The 18,270-nt window shown below is 52.0% G+C and overlaps 1 protein-coding gene across 7 annotated transcripts in view; it reads right to left on the bottom strand.

The window, feature by feature from the left end:
* Window positions 1–2,949: 2,949 nt before the first annotated feature.
* Window positions 2,950–18,270, bottom strand: part of Hectd4 (HECT domain E3 ubiquitin protein ligase 4) — a 174,062-nt gene continuing 158,741 nt past the window's right edge. For all 7 annotated transcript variants that reach the window (XM_052755237.1, XM_052755239.1, XM_052755241.1 and 4 more), the window contains exons 67-76: window positions 16,188–16,378; window positions 15,135–15,281; window positions 14,274–14,393; window positions 13,659–13,814; window positions 11,853–11,956; window positions 11,459–11,680; window positions 6,950–7,113; window positions 6,254–6,449; window positions 5,896–6,118; window positions 2,950–5,083 (exon numbers count right to left, since the gene is read on the bottom strand). In XM_052755237.1, coding sequence (XP_052611197.1) covers window positions 4,947–5,083; window positions 5,896–6,118; window positions 6,254–6,449; window positions 6,950–7,113; window positions 11,459–11,680; window positions 11,853–11,956; window positions 13,659–13,814; window positions 14,274–14,393; window positions 15,135–15,281; window positions 16,188–16,378 — 1,660 coding nt within the window. In that variant the 3' untranslated portion in view covers window positions 2,950–4,946. The remainder of the gene's footprint in view (window positions 5,084–5,895; window positions 6,119–6,253; window positions 6,450–6,949; window positions 7,114–11,458; window positions 11,681–11,852; window positions 11,957–13,658; window positions 13,815–14,273; window positions 14,394–15,134; window positions 15,282–16,187; window positions 16,379–18,270) is intronic.

The raw sequence follows: 18,270 nt of genomic DNA, 5'->3' as shown, positions 1-18,270 counted from the left end.
TCCTGTAAGCCACAGGACTGAGAAGACAGATGGAAGAACCGCACTTGCACAGATGGAGCATGAGACCATGTCACTTACAGAAGGCTGTCCCCAATGAGACACACTGCAGGCAGATATGTCACTCAGTCGTCCCTCAGACACCAGACTCACAAAGGGTGGGTAGCTCACAAAAGCCCTCCTCAGGTGAAGGGCTTTGGTGTCACCGCTGCCTTCTTGGGACGTCAAAGAGGTGTCAGGAAGGGTCTGGGGCAACTTGGGCCTCTCCCTGGTCAGGCTAGAGCACAGGCCTGCCAGGAAGTAGAACTCTGACCCCACAGGATGCTGTGTGGGTGTGGTTTGTCACCTGCTGTCCTGAACGACACGTTTAAAAAATACCCATGTAACTAAAGCAAGCTGAGGACATAGAGAGTTACCTGTATTCTTAGGAGTCTGCCCTCGATCTCAGCCATCCTGGTGTTCACAGCCATGGTTCCCAGCCATTCTTTTGACACTTCTTGTTCAAACTGTCACGTATCCTTAGTGTCAGTAATACACCCTTGTTTAATTCTTTTAAATTAGTGTATATTAGTTGTAGGAGATGACTTTCATACATACAATGTACATTTTGTGTGAGGCTGCATCAGTGCCTCACTGAGTAGTCCTCGCTGGTCTGGAATTCACTGTGGAGACCAGACTGGCCTTGAACTTGTGGCAATCCTTGCCCTCCTGGGTGCTGATACAAGTAGTGCCCATGCCCTGCCATATAATAAACTCTGATCATAGTTACACCCGTTATTTTTCTCTTTCTGGGGATGGTGGTGTGAGAGACAGGGCCTCATGTAGCCCAGGCTGGCCTTGAGCTTTCTCTCTTCCTCCTCAGTGCACCACCATGCCTCGGCCCACTTGAGCTCTTAGACTTTGGCTGGTGCATGTTGACTGGGCGCCTGTCCCAGTTGTCTGTCTGTCCCAGTTGTTTATGTTGCAGTTTGGCTTGGCTAGGGTTGGAATTTTCTGGGTTACAAGGTCTCCAGACTGACACAAAGCTGATTTTCTCCCGGGAAGCTCTGCATTCTAGGATTGGAAGTCCATCCTGTACGTGGCCTGTGCTGCTTCCATCTAGAGAGCGCCCCCTGCTGGAGCTTTCTGGACTCACGTAGGCAGTGTTGGCCTTTCTTCACCGAACCCCAACTACTGCCGCACTCCTGGACTGATCCTAACAATTTTTGTCCCTTTGTCTTTTCACCCTTAAGCTGCTTCGATGCCAGTCCTCAGAGCCTGTCTTCTGTCCTCTCGGGTCTGTTTCTGGGTTGTGGACTCTCACTCAGCACGGCACGGGGGGCACCCGAAGGCAGCTCCAGCAGCCTTCACTATGACAGTCATCGGGCACTTGCCCGGAAGCCTGTACTCTGCAGGTCTTTTAGGACAGTTGAAAGCCCCACCCCCCATCTACTTGAAGTTCTGTTGTTTTCTCCTGGTACAGAGACACACACTCCCCTTCTTTATTTTCTCTCTCTCTCTTTTTTTTGTTTTTTGAGACAGTTTCTCTACATAGAGAGATCCGCCTGCCTCTGCTTCTCAAGTGCTGGGATTAAAGGTATGAGCCACTTTGCCTGGCCACATTCCTTTTTATTTTATTTTTTATTATTATTATTATTATTTTTTTTTTTGGTTTTTCGAGACAGGGTTTGTCTGTGTAGCTTTGCGCCTTTCCTGGAATTCGCTTTGGAGACCAGGCTGGCCTCGAACTCACAGAGATCCACCTGTCTTTGCCTCCCAAGTGCTGGGATTAAAGGCGTGCGCCACCACCGCCCGGCTCACATTCCTTTTTAAAACTGAAACAGAAAACAGCCTGAGTCCTATGAATATTTCCTTCAGCTCAGTCATTTCCATGAGCTGGCCTTTTCAGAAATTGTGAGTTAAGATCAACCACCTCACAGATTTTTCATTGTTCTGTAGAGCAGATGTGTGCCCCTGGTTCCCCTGTCTTTCGATCCTCATAGTGGAGCCTCCCTGCAGGTAGGCCTGTGCACACCCGCACTGGCTTCTTTTTGGGACCAATGCCTCAGACGTTTGAGGTGTTGCAGGTGGGTTGCTTCATTTTGCTCTTACAGACCTCACCTTGCTCGCTGGGCTGTTGTCTGTGGAGTCTCTCACGTGGGTCTTGATGAACACGCATCCCTCCCTACTGGTTTTCCACCCAGTAGAGCTGCTGTGGATCCATGGTGCAAAGCCCCTAAAACCTTCAGGGCCACACTGCATGGCCCAGACCACATAGGTATCTCCACCCTCGGGTGCTGCAGAATGCCTCTGTGTCCCAGCAATACTCTCCAATACTCTCCTGTTGGGGGCATCTCCGGCACTGGGTGAGGAGCCTTCTGACTGTGCTTGTAAGATACTGCAGAGCGGGGAGTCCTCGCTGTGCCCGAGTGTGAGCAGAGCAGTGAGTGTGTGCTGGCTTGTGCTGTTTCCAGTGACAGGATAGGAAGGATCAGCTGCTTGGCTGGCACCCACCTGGGGACTTCCTGTCCCAGTGATGAAGATGGATTTAGCGTCTGGGTGAGGAGGACGTGGAGCAGCAGGAGGGGACAAGCAGGTCTAGATGTCCTCCGAGGAGGATTGTGAAACAGCCAAACACTTCCGGAGGAACAGTTGGCTCTGGGAAGGCCCCGTGCCAGGCTCCAGAGCGCAGATGAGCTGTCAGGGCAGAGCAGGTAGCACATGCAGGGCCAGGCTGAGCTTGGACTGTGGCTCTCCCTTTCCATGTGGAAAGCGCAGACCGAGGGGTTTCGTGGGATAGGAGGAGGCTGTTCATAAGCTAATGGAGTAGGAATCACACCAAGTGCAGAGAGACCCTGCTAACTACAAATGTTAACTCCTAGTCACTTGTGACTAAATTAGGGATCAGAGCCATCTAGCAGTGCCGGCCTGTGAGCTTACTCAGCAAGAGGACATGATCACACACACTTAGGATCAATGAGTTAGATGAAGGTTATTTATTGGTGTGACTTTTTCCTGTAGTGAGCTTCCTTTACACAGCATAGTGTAAATAGCATCAGACTGAATGGGAGTCTGTTAATGCAATCATAAATAATTATAATAAATATACATCAAGTAACTTTACAGCGCACACTGTTCAGGGCCAAGGCTGGGATCTGTCTGGACCTCAGTGTGCTCTCTAAGAGAAGCAGCTGAGTTAGCAGCAGATATCTCACTCACAGCTCTCATCTAATCAAGGAATGGGCCAACAGAAGCTTCCAGAACCCCTCCTGGGGAGGTAGCTGACAGAATCCCAAGTCCATTCATGGGAAGAGGATCGAAGGGAACCAAGAATTTGAAGGTACGGGGATGAAAACCCACTTTAGTAAATTCAGAGGCTCCTTCCTTCTGTAGAATGGAGTCAGGATCCTTGAGGTCGCTGGGGGTGGTCCCAAGCAGCGGCCACTATCTTCTGTGGGAGCAGGGCTTGCTCGGGCACTCACCTCCAAGTGAGTGCTGCAGCCCAGTGACTGGCGTAGCCATCACACTGAGCTGGGTGTATCTCTTCCTCGGGTGGGGTTGGGGGGGTGTCTTTTTTGTAATGGTCCTCAACGCATTTCCTAAGCGTACCAGGGAGGAGATGGATGCTGGCAGGCCAGCCCTAAGGCTTGCACACCTTCCAGCAGGCCAGGTGCTGTGGAGAGAGGAGCGTACCCTCCTCAGGACTTCTGTGTGCACAATATCATACAATAGTTACAGCACTGCCGTTCTGGGACGACTGGCAAGGCCCAAATGACAGTGTCCAACAGGTGGCATGTGCTGTTCTGAACAAAGTACCATTGGACAAAGACTTACTTGGGGCGTGGATGCACTGGGGTAGGGGTGAGTCTGCAGGCAGCTCAGCCCTGGCGTACACACACACTTGGGGTGTGACGGGTGCTGGGCAGGCCCGCCAGGACACAGAGGAATCCCCTGTAGTCTCCGTCTGGGTCACTGATGCAGCCCTCATCGGGCAGAGCACCTCAGTCTTTAAAGACACGTTGTAACCCTTCCCTGGGCTCCTTACAGCACTGTGCTGAGGAAGGGCCGTCTGAGCACAGAGTAGAGCAGGCTTGAATCATGTGCTTTCCTGTGCAGTTGTAGAAAAGGCCCATTCCACACTATCCCTCCAGCTCCGCTGTCTTCAACTCCAGCCACCAGGAGGTACCCAACCTGTCTCTATGAACTAAGGCCTGGAGTAGCCCCTGGGTATCTGCTCCTGAGGAGTCCTCAGGGGAAACTCAGCCCAGGGACTCAGAAGAGACAGGTGGCAGATAGGGCTGCCTGGACGGGAGGAGACAAGGGGCCTCTGTGGGGTTTTTCCTGGAAAAAACAAACAAACAACAACAAGAAACAAAAAAAAAAACCAAGGCCAGAAACACACAGTAAAGCAGGAAGGTTAACACATGAGCTCCCTGTGTGTCTCCTGAATGTTTGAGCACTGGCTCAACCATTTCAAGATGGAAGGAGGGAGGCCTGCAGAAGGTGCCTCTGGGAGAGATGCCAGCTCAGGGCAGGAGGGCAGGACTGGCCACACACATTTGTGGAGACACTCTGTAGAGAGAACAGGACACTTTGTGTGGCTGAGGTCATCTCACCCCCAGTTTTCCACTGGTGGCTCTGTGGTGAGGAACCAGTTGGAACCTTGTGGCATCAGAATCTGGTAGCCACTGAGGACAGTGTCCAGGAAGATCAAATTAGACACAAACTGTCTGGGCACTAAACTACCCTACAAATGTACCACACACAGGCAGCAAAGGAACAGACCTCACGAAACGGACACATACAAAAGGTGTCTTCCAGGTGGCCCTGGGACACGGACCAAAGTTCAGAAAAACAAAGTATCGCCAGCTCCTCACTCGGGGCCCTGGAGGGATGTGCCTGCACTGGCAGGCTTCCCAAGCCGGCAGAATGGTGCCTTGGTGATAGCCTAATCTTCCGGTTCACTCCCATCAGCCACTTAGGGGGTCTTCACGGTAGTGAATGGCACAGCGCAGCTTCTCCAGCATGATCTCCAGGGAGGAGTACTGGGGAAGCTTGATCATGAACATGCAGGTCTCCACTCGGATGTAGCGCGAGTCTGGGGGACCTACAGAAGACACAACACCCACGTTTGAGCACTGGAGACAGGCTGGCCTCTTGGGCACCCACTTGTGTATCTAGCAAATGCTGTGTGTGTGTGTGTGTGTGTGTGTGTGTGTGTGTGTGTGTGTGTGTGTGTGTGTAGTGTTCCACATGTCATCAGAGGATAACTTGCAGGAGTCGGTTCTCTCCACCACGTAGGACCCAGGGATAGAATTCAAGTCAGGCTTGAGCCATCTTGCTGGTCCCTGACCAGCCTGTCTTCCTTCCTTCTTTCCTTGCCTCCTTTCAAAATGTGGATTCCGTGAGTCAAACTCCTACTTTCCTCATAAGTACGGTGGTAAAAATCCCCACCTGTCACAATAGGGGTTGATTCCCCACCAGGGAGGCAAAGTCATTAATATATTATTATACACCTATAATCCCAGCACTTGGGAGGTCTGAGGCGGGAGGATTAGAAGTTCAAGGTCATCCTTAACTACATAAGATGCTGTCAAAAAACAAAACAGAAATGATCTTTCTGCATTTCAAAGTTTAGAAACTAGGGGTGTGTCTCAGAGGTAGTCTCCCTAGCTCATGGGAGTCCCTGAATTTAATCTCTAGCAGAACTAAAAATAAAATAATGGTAAGACATTGACAAGCCATGGCTCCTTGGCTTCTTTTAAAATGCTGGATCCTGTGCAGCATCAGGGCTGAATGGCAATGGAGCTCTCTAAGCCTCCCCATTCATGTATGAGTCCTGGTGTGTGGGGTCCTGGTCACTGTTCTCCACAAGGACCTAAGGGTCCCATCTGGAACAGGAGCTGGGAAGGGCAATACCTGCTGTGCCATCTGGAGGGGCAATCTTCATGGGGTACGGTGGCACATGGGCTGTGTCAGGGCCCCCATCCTTGCAAGGGCAGGTGAAGGGGATGCGCTCCTGGTTGCAGGCGAACTTGATGAACTTGCATAGTTCCTCCTGGGTGAATGTCTCCAGAGCCCCCCAGAAGAGCTCGATGTGCTGATCTGTCTCCATCAGCCCGACCTGGTACATGGTGTGAGCCTGGGGAAGAAAAGCCCAGGTGTGAGCAGGCCTGGCCCAATCCCAGGCAGGTGGGGCCCGGGGTGTGTGTGGGCCAGAGCACAGAACAGCTGTGGCAAAGGCAGAGTGTTGAGCCAGGCCTGAAGGGCTGCCTACCTTCAGGAACTCTAGGTTGATGTACGGGAGACCACAGGTACGCAATTCCATCTCCAGTGGGCTGAGAGTGGTGAGCAACTGCAGGGGGATGATGGAGCCTAGGCCAGCACGCACAGCTGTCACGCACTCCATGTTCTGCAGCTCCCGCAGCCGCAGGCTCCGGATGGCTGCTGCGTAGATATCCTTGTTCTCCCACCTGCTGGGTTGAAGGTCACCAGTGAGGGCTGGGGGAGTGACGGCACAGCTCCTGGGCCCGAGGGCCACAACGACGCAGGCGGTTGAGCCCTGGCCTCATGGCTCACCTCTCTCCTTCAGAGCTGCTGTTGCCTTAAGGTAGTGAGTGGTCTCTCAACCATCCTAACACTGGGACCCTTCAATATAGTTCCTCACGGTGGTGACCCCCCAACCATAACATTATTTTCGTTGCTACTTCCTAACTGTAATTTTGCTGCTGTTATGAACTGTAATGTAAATATTTGATGTGCAGGATATCTGATATGTGACCCCTGTGAAAGGGCTGCTTGACCTCCAAAGGGGTCATGACCCACAGGCTGAGAACCATCTCCTTAAGGGAAGTCCTTAAGCCAAAGGTAATTTTTTCTTCATGCCTAGTATCCTACCTCCTCTCTTATGCCCTCCCCTGGAAACAGCCCCCTCTCACTGGTGTGGTTCACCCCCTCCATGTCACACACTCACGCCACAGGGATGTGCCGACCATGGCTGCACAGCTCCACCTCCTCGCCAGTCATGGTCAGGTAGGTGAACCGGCAGCAGGGCTTGGGACCTTCAGGGCTCTCGGTGGCCAGGTGCTGGGAGGCGATCTCGGCGCACAAGGCCTCCAGTTCGCTCTCGTCGTTGATCTGTAGGGCACAGGCAGGGTGAGGCTGACTACTGCTCTGCTGCCAGGTCCCTGGGCAGCGGGACTGTCTTCCAGCTGGCCAACAGTGGCCAGAGTTCCCACTAGGCCAGGGTTGTGCCTGCAGCAGAGGGCAGCTCTCTCCCCTGTGTGGGTCTGATCCTTGCTGCTCACTTGCAGAGACCGCTGCCACTGTGTAGCAGTTGGAGGTAAGACCTTGCTAAGCTGCCTTCCTTGATGTATAGCCCAGACAGCCCTGAACTCATCATCCTCCCGACAGCCTCCCAAGTAACTAGGATTGAAGACCTGCTTCAGACACCTGACCTAAGACGGATTGATTTATGTTTTTGGTGTGGTTTACTGTCTGGAACAGGGCCTCACTATGGCCTTGAGTGTCCTGTGAAGATGGAGATGATCTTGAACTCTTGATTCTCTTGCTTCCACCTCCAAAGCACCGGGGTTCTGGCCTGTGCTTCTGTGTATGGGTGTTTTGCGTGCATCTTTGTCTGTACATGCATGCAGTGCCCAGAAAGAGCACACAGGCCATAAGATGGCATCAGATCCCGAGACTGGAGTTACTGATGGTTGTGAGCTGGGAAATGAATCCAGGACCTCTGGAGGGGCAGCCAGTGCTCTTACCCACTGAGCCATCTGCTCAGCCCTGGACACTGCCTTTTAAAAATTACTTTTATTTATTTATGTGTGTGCATGGGGTGGGAGAAGGGAGAACACATGTGTAGTACTACAGTGAACATGTGGAGGTCAGAGGACAACTGCGAAGAGTCAGTTCTCTCCATCCACCACGTGGGTCCCAGGGATGGAACTCAAGTCTGACTCATCCCCAGGGGTCATGAGACTGACATTTATTTATTTGTTTTTTGGACAGAGTCTCATCATGTAGCCCTGAATGGTCTAGAACTTGCTATGCAGATCAAGCTGTGCTTGAATTCATAGAGATCTGCCTGCCTCTGAGTATTGGGAATAAAGGGTGTGCCATCTTGTCTGATGTGAGACTGATACTTGATGACATCATTTGAACTCCTTGATTCAGCCCTGCCTGAAGTCAAGCTTTTATATTTTTTCCCCATGATTAAAATTTTTTTAATGTGTATGGGTGTTTTGCCTACGTGTGTCTGTACCATGTGCATGCAGGAGCCTACAGAAGTCAGAAGAGGGCGCTGGATCTCCTAAAACTGAAGTTGCAGATGGTTGTGAGCTGACACAGGGTGCCAGGAATCAAACCTATGTCCTCTGGAAGAACAGCCAATGTTCTTAACCCCTGAGCCATCTCCCAATCCCCTTTCCATGAATTTCAATAATTTTAAATTCAGATTTACTTATGGGGGGGGCACTTGATGACAAGCACCTTTCCCTTTTAAGCCATCTTGCCAGCCAGTATATCCGTGACTTCTCACGTTCCCCCGACACCCCCCCACACACACACCCTGTGTAGCCCTGGCTGTCCTGCAACTTACTCTGTAGACCATGCTAGCCTCAAATGGATGCACCTGTTCCTCTCTTCTAAGTGCTGGATTAAAGGTCTATGCTACCATGGTCTGGCATCCATGACTCTTGAGAGTGGACATTTTTGCTTTCGTAATGTTCTTTAGTTGGTTGGAGCTGGGCTTTCTGTCACTTGCAACCAGAGAGTTCTGACTTAATTCTCTCTCAAGAAGATGTACATCCTGGCCTACAAGGGACATGACAAGAACTGACCCAAGGGAGCCAGCCTACAGTTCAAGGCAGTGACAGTGGGGTTAGGGTCAGAGCCTATCATCCATCCTCAGCAGTATCACCAACCGAGTACTGAACAACCTGCGAGCATTGGCTCTCTTTCTCCCGCCTAGGTTCTGGAGATCAAACGCAGATGGTCAGGCTTGGTGGCAAGTGCCCTTAGCCACTACGCCATCTCACAAGCCCAAGAGAGAATGCTGCTTCATGAGAGGCACCAGTATTTCTCTGTGGTCTGCGTAGCTTGGACAGCATCACTTGCCCCGGCCCCTTGCTCCCACTTAGAGCACTGGGGTGCCTTCTGGGAGCACTACCTAGTAGCCACACTGTTAGTGTTTGAATGTTAGTCACCAGGGAGTGGTACCGTTTGAGAAGGATTAGGAGGTTTGGACTTGTTGGAGGAAGTATGTCTTGGGGGCAGAGGGAGTTTTAGAGTTTCAAAAGCTCAGGTTAGGCCCAGTTCTGTCTCTCCGCCTGTGAATAAGGATGTAGCTCTTAGCTACCTCTCCAGCACCATATGCCTGTCTGATTCCTGCCATGATGATAATGAACGAAGCCTCTGAAACTGTAAGCAAGGCCCCAGCTAAATGCTGTGTTTTATGAGCTGCCTTGGTCATGATGGCTGCAGTAGTTTGAATGTAATTGGCCCCCATAATCTCATAAAGAGTGGCACTATTAGGAGGTGTGGCTTTGTTGGAGTCACTTTGGGGGTGGGCTTTGAGGTTTCCTGTTGTTAGTTTTTTGGCTCTTTTGGGAGGCTCGCCACCCAGCTCCCAAGTAAATCACACAGAAGCTTATTCTTACTTATGAATGCCTGGCCTTAGCTTAGCTTAGTTTCTTGCCAGCTTTCCTTAATTTAAATTATCCCATCTACCTTTGACCTCTGGGCTTTTCCCATTCTCTTACTTCTGTAAATCTTACTTTTTCCTCTGTGGCTTGCTGTGTAGCTAGCTGGGTGGCTGGCCCCTGGAGTTGTCCTCCTCCTCCTCTGGCTGCTAGATCTTAGATCTCTCCTCCTAGCTTTCTCCTTCTATATATTCTTTCTGCCTGCCAGCCCTGCCTAGCCTTTCTCCTGCCTTGCTATTGGCCATTCAGCTCTTTATTAGACCATCAGGGGTTTTAGACAGGCACAGTAACACAGCTTCACAGAGATAAACAAATGCAACATAAACAAAAGTAACACACCTTAAAATATTCTACTACAGTTTTCTATGCTCAGGATACTACCCAATGTCTCAGTGGACTACCTGTTGCCTGCAAGATGTAGGCCTCTCAGCTATGCCTCCAGCACCATGTCTGCCTGCATGCTGCTATGATCCCTGTCATGATGATAATGGACTGAACCTCTGAAACTGTAAGCGAGCCATCTAAATTAAATGTTTTCCTTATAAGAGTTGCCATGGTCCTGGCGTCTCTTCACAGCAATAGAAACCCCAACTAAGACAGTGTCTCTTGACAAGAATAGAACACTGGCTAAGACACACATACACTCCCAGCCCACAGTGGCTGTTCTCCTTGGGCCTGTCAGATAATTCCAGGGTTCCTGGTTGTTTTTTTTTTTTTGTTTTTTTTTTGTTGTTGTTGTTGTTTTTCAAGCCAGGGTTTTTTCTTTTCTTTCTTTTTTTTTTTTTTTGTGCAGTCCTGGCTGTCCTGGAACTCACTCTGTAGCTCAGGCTGGCCTCGAACTCAGAGATCCACCTGCCTCTGCCTCCTGAGTGCTGGATTAAATCTTGCGCCAACAGGCCAGTGGTCCTGTTTCTATGCAGACAGCCAGGGCTTTGTTGTCCCTCCAGTGGAGGCTGAGAGAACAACAAACCACTTGCTCTTGAGGTGTCTCACAGGCTGACAAGGTGGCAGAGGTAGAACCAGAATCAGCTCAAACATTCTCAGTCAAGGTCCTATAGAGCATAGCCCTGGCAGGCCTCAGACACACACCTCGTCCTGTGTCAGCAAGGCGGGGAGCTGGAGGGAGAAGTAGTTGGAAGCCCCTTCCCCACTCTCTCAAGTCTTGAAGGTGAGGACAGCCTGGCTTCCTTGGCAGCTCTGCACCTTACCCTGTCACCTCTCCCAGATACTCTTCCCTTGGTGCTGGAAGACTGGAAGGAAGCCCTCAGTGTGCTGTGTACACAGGGATATGGTGGCTCTGTAGAACCAATGAGACTCTCCAGTGACGCCACAGGCCTAGCTACAGCCAAACACTGGTCACCTCCTGTAGGAGGGCTATGCCGACCACCATGGGAGGTAAGAATGCCATCTCCACAAGTCCCTGCTGTCTGCATGGGCCCCATGCTCACCTCCTGTCCCTTTCAGAGTCCTCAAACAGCCCAACATTGAAACCCAGCCTGGTGTGTGCGCACACATACACACACCTGATCTTTAAGCTGCCTGGAACATTTCATTGTATCCTTGATTACGGACATGGTAAACTGGCCCCATAGAGTGGTAGCATCATCCATCTGCTTCTGTCAGCTGCATGGGATACCAGAGGCTCTGCCCCCTGAGACAAGCCTTCTGTGGAGAATCCCAGTCCCCTTTCCCTAAGAACTTGGGTCTTTATGGGGTGCTAGACCAGATGACCCTGGGGCCCTGCTGTCCCCAAACAATGTGCCTTCACTCACACTCTCAAACTTCTTGACGTAATTGTAGGTGAGGATGTCTGCTTCTTGCAGGTCCTGGTCAGGGTCAAGGGGCTCACCAACCAGTGTCTTCCAGAAGGAGGGCAGCAGGTCCAGGGGGAGAGGCACATCTGCACGGATGGCAATCCCCAGCAGCTGGCCTAGGAAGTGCAGCAGCTGTTCCTCCCCGTAGGTGATGGGGCTTGGCGTCAGGATGTACTTGCCCTGCAAGAGCGAGGTCAGGTCACCTCTGAGCATGTGTCCATGCAGGAGGGAAGCTGCTGTGAGGATATACCCAGTTCCCACGCTCAGTCAGCTGGGCATCAAAGCTGCCCCATGGGCCAGGGAGGTCTGCGGAGAGGGTCCAGGCCCACAAGGACACATGCCCCTGCCTTACCTTGTTCTTGTTGACAGCAGAGCTGGGGCATAGCAGGAGCAATGACAGCGAGGAACTCTGCAGCTCCTTACACACCTGCCACAGGAAGTGACGGAAGGAGCCACCTGCAAAGCAGACAGACCATTAGGTCTCAGCACTGGCTGAGCTCCCTGGAAAGCACTTCCTCCATACAACCATGTGCCGGGACTGCAAGGTCAACTCACTGCCAACTCTACAGTGTGTGGAAAGAAGTCTTGCCTGTGTGAGTGTGGAGGCCTGAGGTTGAGTCTGCTGAGCTGCTGGCCCCAGCTCTCTACAAAGGTACCTGTGCCCAGGCTTCTTTGTCTCCTGTCACACAGGGGAAGAAATGGAAACTCACATCTGAAGAATAAATGAGGCCAGTGCCAGTCCCAGCGTGGCTTAACTGTGTCAGTGTCCCCAGCCTCCTGAGGGGTTGCTTCTGTCCGTGCTGCCTCTTACCATCTCTCAGAGCTGCCCTGGCTCAGTGAATACACAGGAGGATGGCCAGATGTGGCAGCCTTGTAGACAGCTGGGACCCCTCTGTCCCCTCCCACTTAGAATGCTCCTGCTGGCACCCAAGGGTCAGCAGGCTGCAGGTGGTTCAAGACATTGTAGGTTGGGTGTGGCCTTGGGGAGGCCCAGTCTGGGGCAGGTCAAGGCCTGAGAGGCAGGGGCCTGGTTTAGGCTGGAACCGGTGGTCAGTAGGGTCTCAGCTTGGAGCTGCAGCTGCCTGGCCAGCTGTGGGGATGCTGCCGAGCTTTCTGGAGTTCAGGTTCCCGTCTGTGCGATGGTAAGATGCTGGTCTTGCAGCAAGGTATGAAGCCTACACCTGGCACTCAGGGACACGGCTGCTCACTGAGGCAGGGGACTATCTAAAGGGTTCCCTGGCTGAGGCTGCTTGTGTGTCCATGGGTCAGAACAGAGGGAAATGAGGGGGCAGGAGGGTTCTTCACTCACTTACAACAGGTAAAAGTTCCAAAGACTGACAGGGCCAAGGGACATCTCGGCTGTTCTTCCTCATTACCAATGAGTGTCATGAAGCTGGGTTCCACTTTAATGGAGGGACCCCAATGTCTATGTCTCATGGGCAACTTGAACTTTGGGCTCAAGCAAATGCTTAGCTGTGCCTCTCGCTAGGAAAGGTGTGTGGGTGGGACTAGTGTGCTAAGAAGGGTACAATCTCCATACCTGGAGAGACTGACTAAATTCCCAAACTAGTGCAGGCACCCACTTCCCATGTGGCTGTGACAGGAAAAGTCAATGGAGGCTAGTCTGACTTCCATAGCCCAGGGTGGTGAGGACATGACATTTACTTTTTTTTAGTTTGTATTGGAATTGAGCCTAAGACCTCATAAAAGTGCTCAACAATTGAGCCACACCTCCAGTCCTCTCCACCCCATCTCTCCACTCCGTCTCTCTCCACTCCGTCTCTCTATACCCCCCAGTCCTCTCTACTCCCGTCACTTTGAGCCTCCAGCCCCACTATAACCCTAGCTGCCGTTTACACTCCTGGCTCCCTACATGCCCAGCTCTTCCCATCTGAGTCCTCTCCACCTGCAACCCTCCTTTTCCCTACTTTTTATATTTGGAGAAAGGTTTCACTAAATTTTCCAGGTTGGCCTTGAACTTGTTCTGTTTCCCTAAACTGGTCTTCAATTTGTGATGTTCCTGCCTCAGTCCCCCAAATGACTGGGGTGACAGGGCTCTCCTGGGATTTCAGTCGTGCCCCCCCATGCCCCTCCCAACCCCCCATCCCCCCACCCCACCCCCGTCTGTGCATCTGCACCCCGCCCAAGAGCCACTTACTGGTGCCATGAACCTCCTCCCCAGTGAAGCGGATGTTGAAGGCATATGTGGGATCACCACCACTGGCCAGCTTGACACAGAGCTGAGAAGATGGCACGGAGGCCAGCTGCCGGGCAGCCTGGCAGAAGTAGGAGTTTTCCGAGGCTTTGATTTCCCCTGGAAGAGGAGGGGAATAGATCATAAGCTCGGTGGCCACGCCATGCCTGTTCACTAGGAGACTCAAGCCTGGTCTGCCGAAGCCAGCCTTTCTTCCCTCTGTGCGTATGTGGTACTTCGGCAGCCAACCTAGAGGCCCTCAGAGGCTTTCCCCAAAATTCCCACCTGGCTCCCCCTTGAGTCCTTCATGTCTGTTTCTGGGCTACACCAACCCTGTCCTTAACTATAGAACCAGGACATGCTCCCACTTAGACTGACTTCTGCACCCTCCTACAGCCAGAGAGGAGAAGCACCGGGGCGGGAAGGCAGAGCACCCTCCTTGGCCCTCCCTGGAGCATCAGGACCTAGTACACAGACAGAGGCAGCCTGAAGAGCAAGGGCTGGGACTGCACTGCCACTCTCCACGCCCTTCCTGGGGGCTTCAGGGCCAGCTTGTCCAAGGACTGCAGCCTGTCCTACCTCCCACAATTTCCAGGGGGTCCAAGGTGATCTCGGGTGCTGCGTGGTCAGCTGTCCTCTGCACAGTGGCATTTAGTACCCGATTCATCACAGTCACCTTTGTGTCGTAGAAGATCAGTCCTGAAGAGGGAAATGTGGGAGAGAGGTGGGATGTAGTTGCTTCTCCTCATTCCCAGTCACCCCTGCAACCCAGGGGAGGCCATGTTCACCCCTCAACCCTTTGGAAGGTCTTCTAGTTAGGCCCCTAGGTGTCACAGAAACACAAACAAGTGGGAGATAAACACACCATGTAAAATGCCATCTATTTTATGTGTGTGGTACAGGAACACACGTGTGCCTATGGGGAGGGCAGAGGTCAACATCAGGCATCTCTACTGGTGCTCATTTTATTTTTTGGTGTGTGTGTGTGTGTGTGTGTGTGTGTGTGTGTGTGTGTGTGTGTGTCACATGTGTAAACATGCAGAAAGGCCAGAGAAGGATGCTGGTGTTCCTCTTTCACCGTCGGTCTTATTCCTTTGAGATGGTCCTTCACTGAACCTGGTGTTCATTGATTCAGCTAGGCTGTCTGGCCAGTGAGCCCCCTGAACCCACCTGTCTCTGCCCCACCCCATCCATATGATGTGCTGTGCATAAACAAAGGGTGGGACAGACAGCCTTGCACTAACTAGTTCCTGAGGGCGCCTTGGGCAGATGGCACCAATCTTATTTCTGAATGCGTTCAACTTTTACAGTTTTCTTTTTCAAGCTCAGGCTACTTTTGATTAGCTTCTCTTGGGAACCTGCTGCTTGACAGAGGCCTGCCTGCCAGCAGTGAGGGGTGGGCCTCCTGCTTGCTAGCACTAAGGGAGGCCCAGTACTGACCTTTTGCTTCCTTCAGCAGGGCAGCAATGCTGTGCGTGTACATGGGTGTCTGACGCAGCTCCACCAGGGGCAAGAAGAAGGTCTCCAGTGTGGTGTTGAGAGACTGGAGCAGCGCGAAGCGTAGGCGCAAGCTCTCGATAGGCACATCTGCAGGGAGAAGGTGGTCAGGGTGAGTGCCAGCCAAGCCAGACAGCGTCTGCTCCTAGGAAGGACAACTGGAGTGGGATCAGGGCTCCCCTCGATGGGCTTTATCCTGGGAGCCTGGAAGAGCTGTGGGTGAGGGGCTCCCCAGGAACACTAGCCAGTACCAAGCAAATACAGGGGTGAGGCCCTGGGACTGCAAACTTTACCCCTATCCTTCCCTCGGGTCATGCCAGGGTTGCATGTGGTCTTAGAGTTTTTGTGGAGAAAGAACACAGGACCTTATGTATACCAGGCAAGCATTCCACTCCTGAGTTACACTCTCAGCCCTACTTGTTTCTGTTTTATAATTTAATAAACTTATTTATTTTACACCCTGACCACAGTTTCCCCTCCCTCCTCTCCTCCCATTCCTTCTTCCCACTTCTGTTCTCTCCCTCCCCCACCCCCATCCACTCCTCCTCTGTTTTTGCTCAGAAAGGCTCTGCCAGGGTGGTGCCTGTGTGCAGCCTTGCCTGGGCTTTGCCAGGGTGGTGCCTGTGTGCAGCCTTGCACGGGCTCTGCCAGCGTGACGCCCGCATGGAGTGGTGGCTCACTAGTGCTCTCTTGCTGTTCATTCCATAGTTTTAAGGAAAATGCACTGCCCTCCCTGATGGACAGTCCCTCTACTGCAGGTCAGCAGAGATCTGACCCTCTCACCTCACAGCAGCCTGACCTCAGTGGGCATGGTGGCAGGGATCTCTGTCTACTCTGAGCTCCTTACCCAACCTGGGCTTTGTTTTAATGAGCATTAAACAATTAGAATGGTTTAATGTGGCCAGAGTAAGAGCTCCCTCTTCTCTTTCAGTTGATGCACATGGGGAGCCCTAAGTATTTCTGCAGCATGGGGGAGTAACCTTAGAGGCCACATACTTGAGAGACAGGCCATCCTGGGGTCTGTGGCATCAGCTGGGTCAAGATACACTTCGTGAGGGTGGAGCCGTGCTGGTGTGATAGCAAGATGGCGACACAGCCTGTTGATGTACTGCACGAGAGCCACATCCATCTCCAGGGTCCACTTTCTGGAGGCCTTCTGTGCATGTCGGACATCGATGCAGGCACACCTGGGGCAGGACAGGGGAGGCACCAGGTAAGGCACTGTCGAGAGCCACATCTAACCCCTGCCTTTCAGCGATTTGGGGGAGGATCAGATTGCTCCTCATGAGGGAAAGCTCTTTCAAAGTACGTGATCAGGAGTGTGGGCATGGGGTAGCCTTGTGGGAAGTCTGGGAGCCCACATGCACAAGTGCTTCCCTCTTATTAGGCTGAGGTATAGGGTCCTCAGGAGACATGGGGACCACTCAGTGACCTGGGGTAAAAGCACACCCACTTCTGAGCCTGGGTTTACTTTTCCATAACATGAGCTCAGAATGGCATTGGTGTCTCCATGTCACACGAATTCAATGAGAGGTTGCCTGTAAAGCACACATCATGGTGCCTACTTCATCCACGTGTACTGGCTGTTGGTCAGCTACTGCTGGTACCAACACGGTTCCCCTCAACTAGGGGACCCCATTCCAGCATTTACTTGCACAGTGGTTAGGAAAGACCAAGGTGTGCTCGAAAGGGCTTTACTGCAAAGCTGTAGTTGCAGTAACACTGGGTACAGCCTGCATGTCCATCCCTGGAAACTGCTGTCTCAACTGTGCTGTACCTAGCAATGGAACTCTGGGCAACCACGGGAATGACTACATGGGACCCTGTAACATCCATTGTGTGAAAAACTGGAAAACTCAAGACTGCTGGCAATGTCTTCAACAGGGCTGAAGACACCAACCTCTAAACCACACGGGGAGAGATGTTCCTGACTGTTATAAGCTGCTAACCCGGAGAGAGCCACAGGGTGTCTCCTGCTTGTGCTATAATCATCAGAACAGCTATGTGGTGAGTGTGCACATCCGTCTCACACAAACAGAGCTGTCAGCTTGGGAAAGGCTGGGCTGCCTAGCAGCCAGGGGTCATGTGCTAGGCTGGCTGTAGCATCTCAGGAGGGGTAGGAGGGTGCAGCATTGTTCTCTTTACACTAGAAGCCAACTCCGCCCCATGCAGGGGCTCAGACAGCCACATTCCTTCTCACTGGAGAGTTCTTGCCCAGCTCTCACCTGGTGGGATGAGCTGGCATTAGCTGTGGCTGTCCTTAGACCAGTCGGTGAAGAAAAGGGAGGCCCTTCCACTGTCATGCACAATGAATATTCACTATAGATTCCACTGATGGTCCCATTAGTCCCCTCCCACCTAGAGTACAGCTCTTAGTCCCAAAAGTCCCTCTAACCTAATTAATGTCTACAATAGTAAGCAGATTCCCTAATCAGGGTAGAGTGTAAACAAAGTCCCCCCAGGACCACAATGATGGGGTTGGGTTTCCCACATTTGGTGAAATTACAGGGGTCAGCATGTTCAGAAAGCAATGGATAAGCTGCAACCTGGAAAAAGCACTCTGTGATCATGGGATTGCCTCTGCCAAGTAAGTCTCTGAAATCTGACAGCAACTTCTTTGTGGCTCAGCATGCCCAACTCTGGACAGGGCTGAGGGACCTGTGTGTGGTTTAAAGTGGGGAGTTCCTCACTTCTGAAGACTCCCCGCTTACTCGGGATTCACCTGTGGACAGGAGGGAGCCCTGTCCCTTGCAGAGTCCATGGGATCTGCCCAAGTCCTGCTTTGCTACCTTCACGGGAAGGGAAACAGTGGAGACCCAAGGCAATCTGAGGAAGACTTTAGAATAAGCCGTGTCCTCGTCACGGACTAAATTGTGTGCCCCAAATGCACTGTGATAATACTTGGAGAGATAATTAAGATAATTACAGAATTAAAGCTAAAGGAAATCGTGCAAGTGGACCCCAATTCAACAGGCCTGATATCTTATTAAGGAAAAAGAGTAGAGCCAGGCATAGTGGCTAACGCCTTTATTTCCAGCACATAGGAGGCAGAGGCAGATGGATTTCTGTGCCTTTAAGG

This window comes from Peromyscus californicus, unplaced genomic scaffold, assembly GCF_007827085.1.
Source record: "Peromyscus californicus insignis strain IS unplaced genomic scaffold, ASM782708v3 Scaffold_2__1_contigs__length_46816999, whole genome shotgun sequence".
Classification (NCBI taxonomy): domain Eukaryota; kingdom Metazoa; phylum Chordata; class Mammalia; order Rodentia; family Cricetidae; genus Peromyscus; species Peromyscus californicus.
This window is presented reverse-complemented; position numbering and strand designations above follow the sequence as displayed.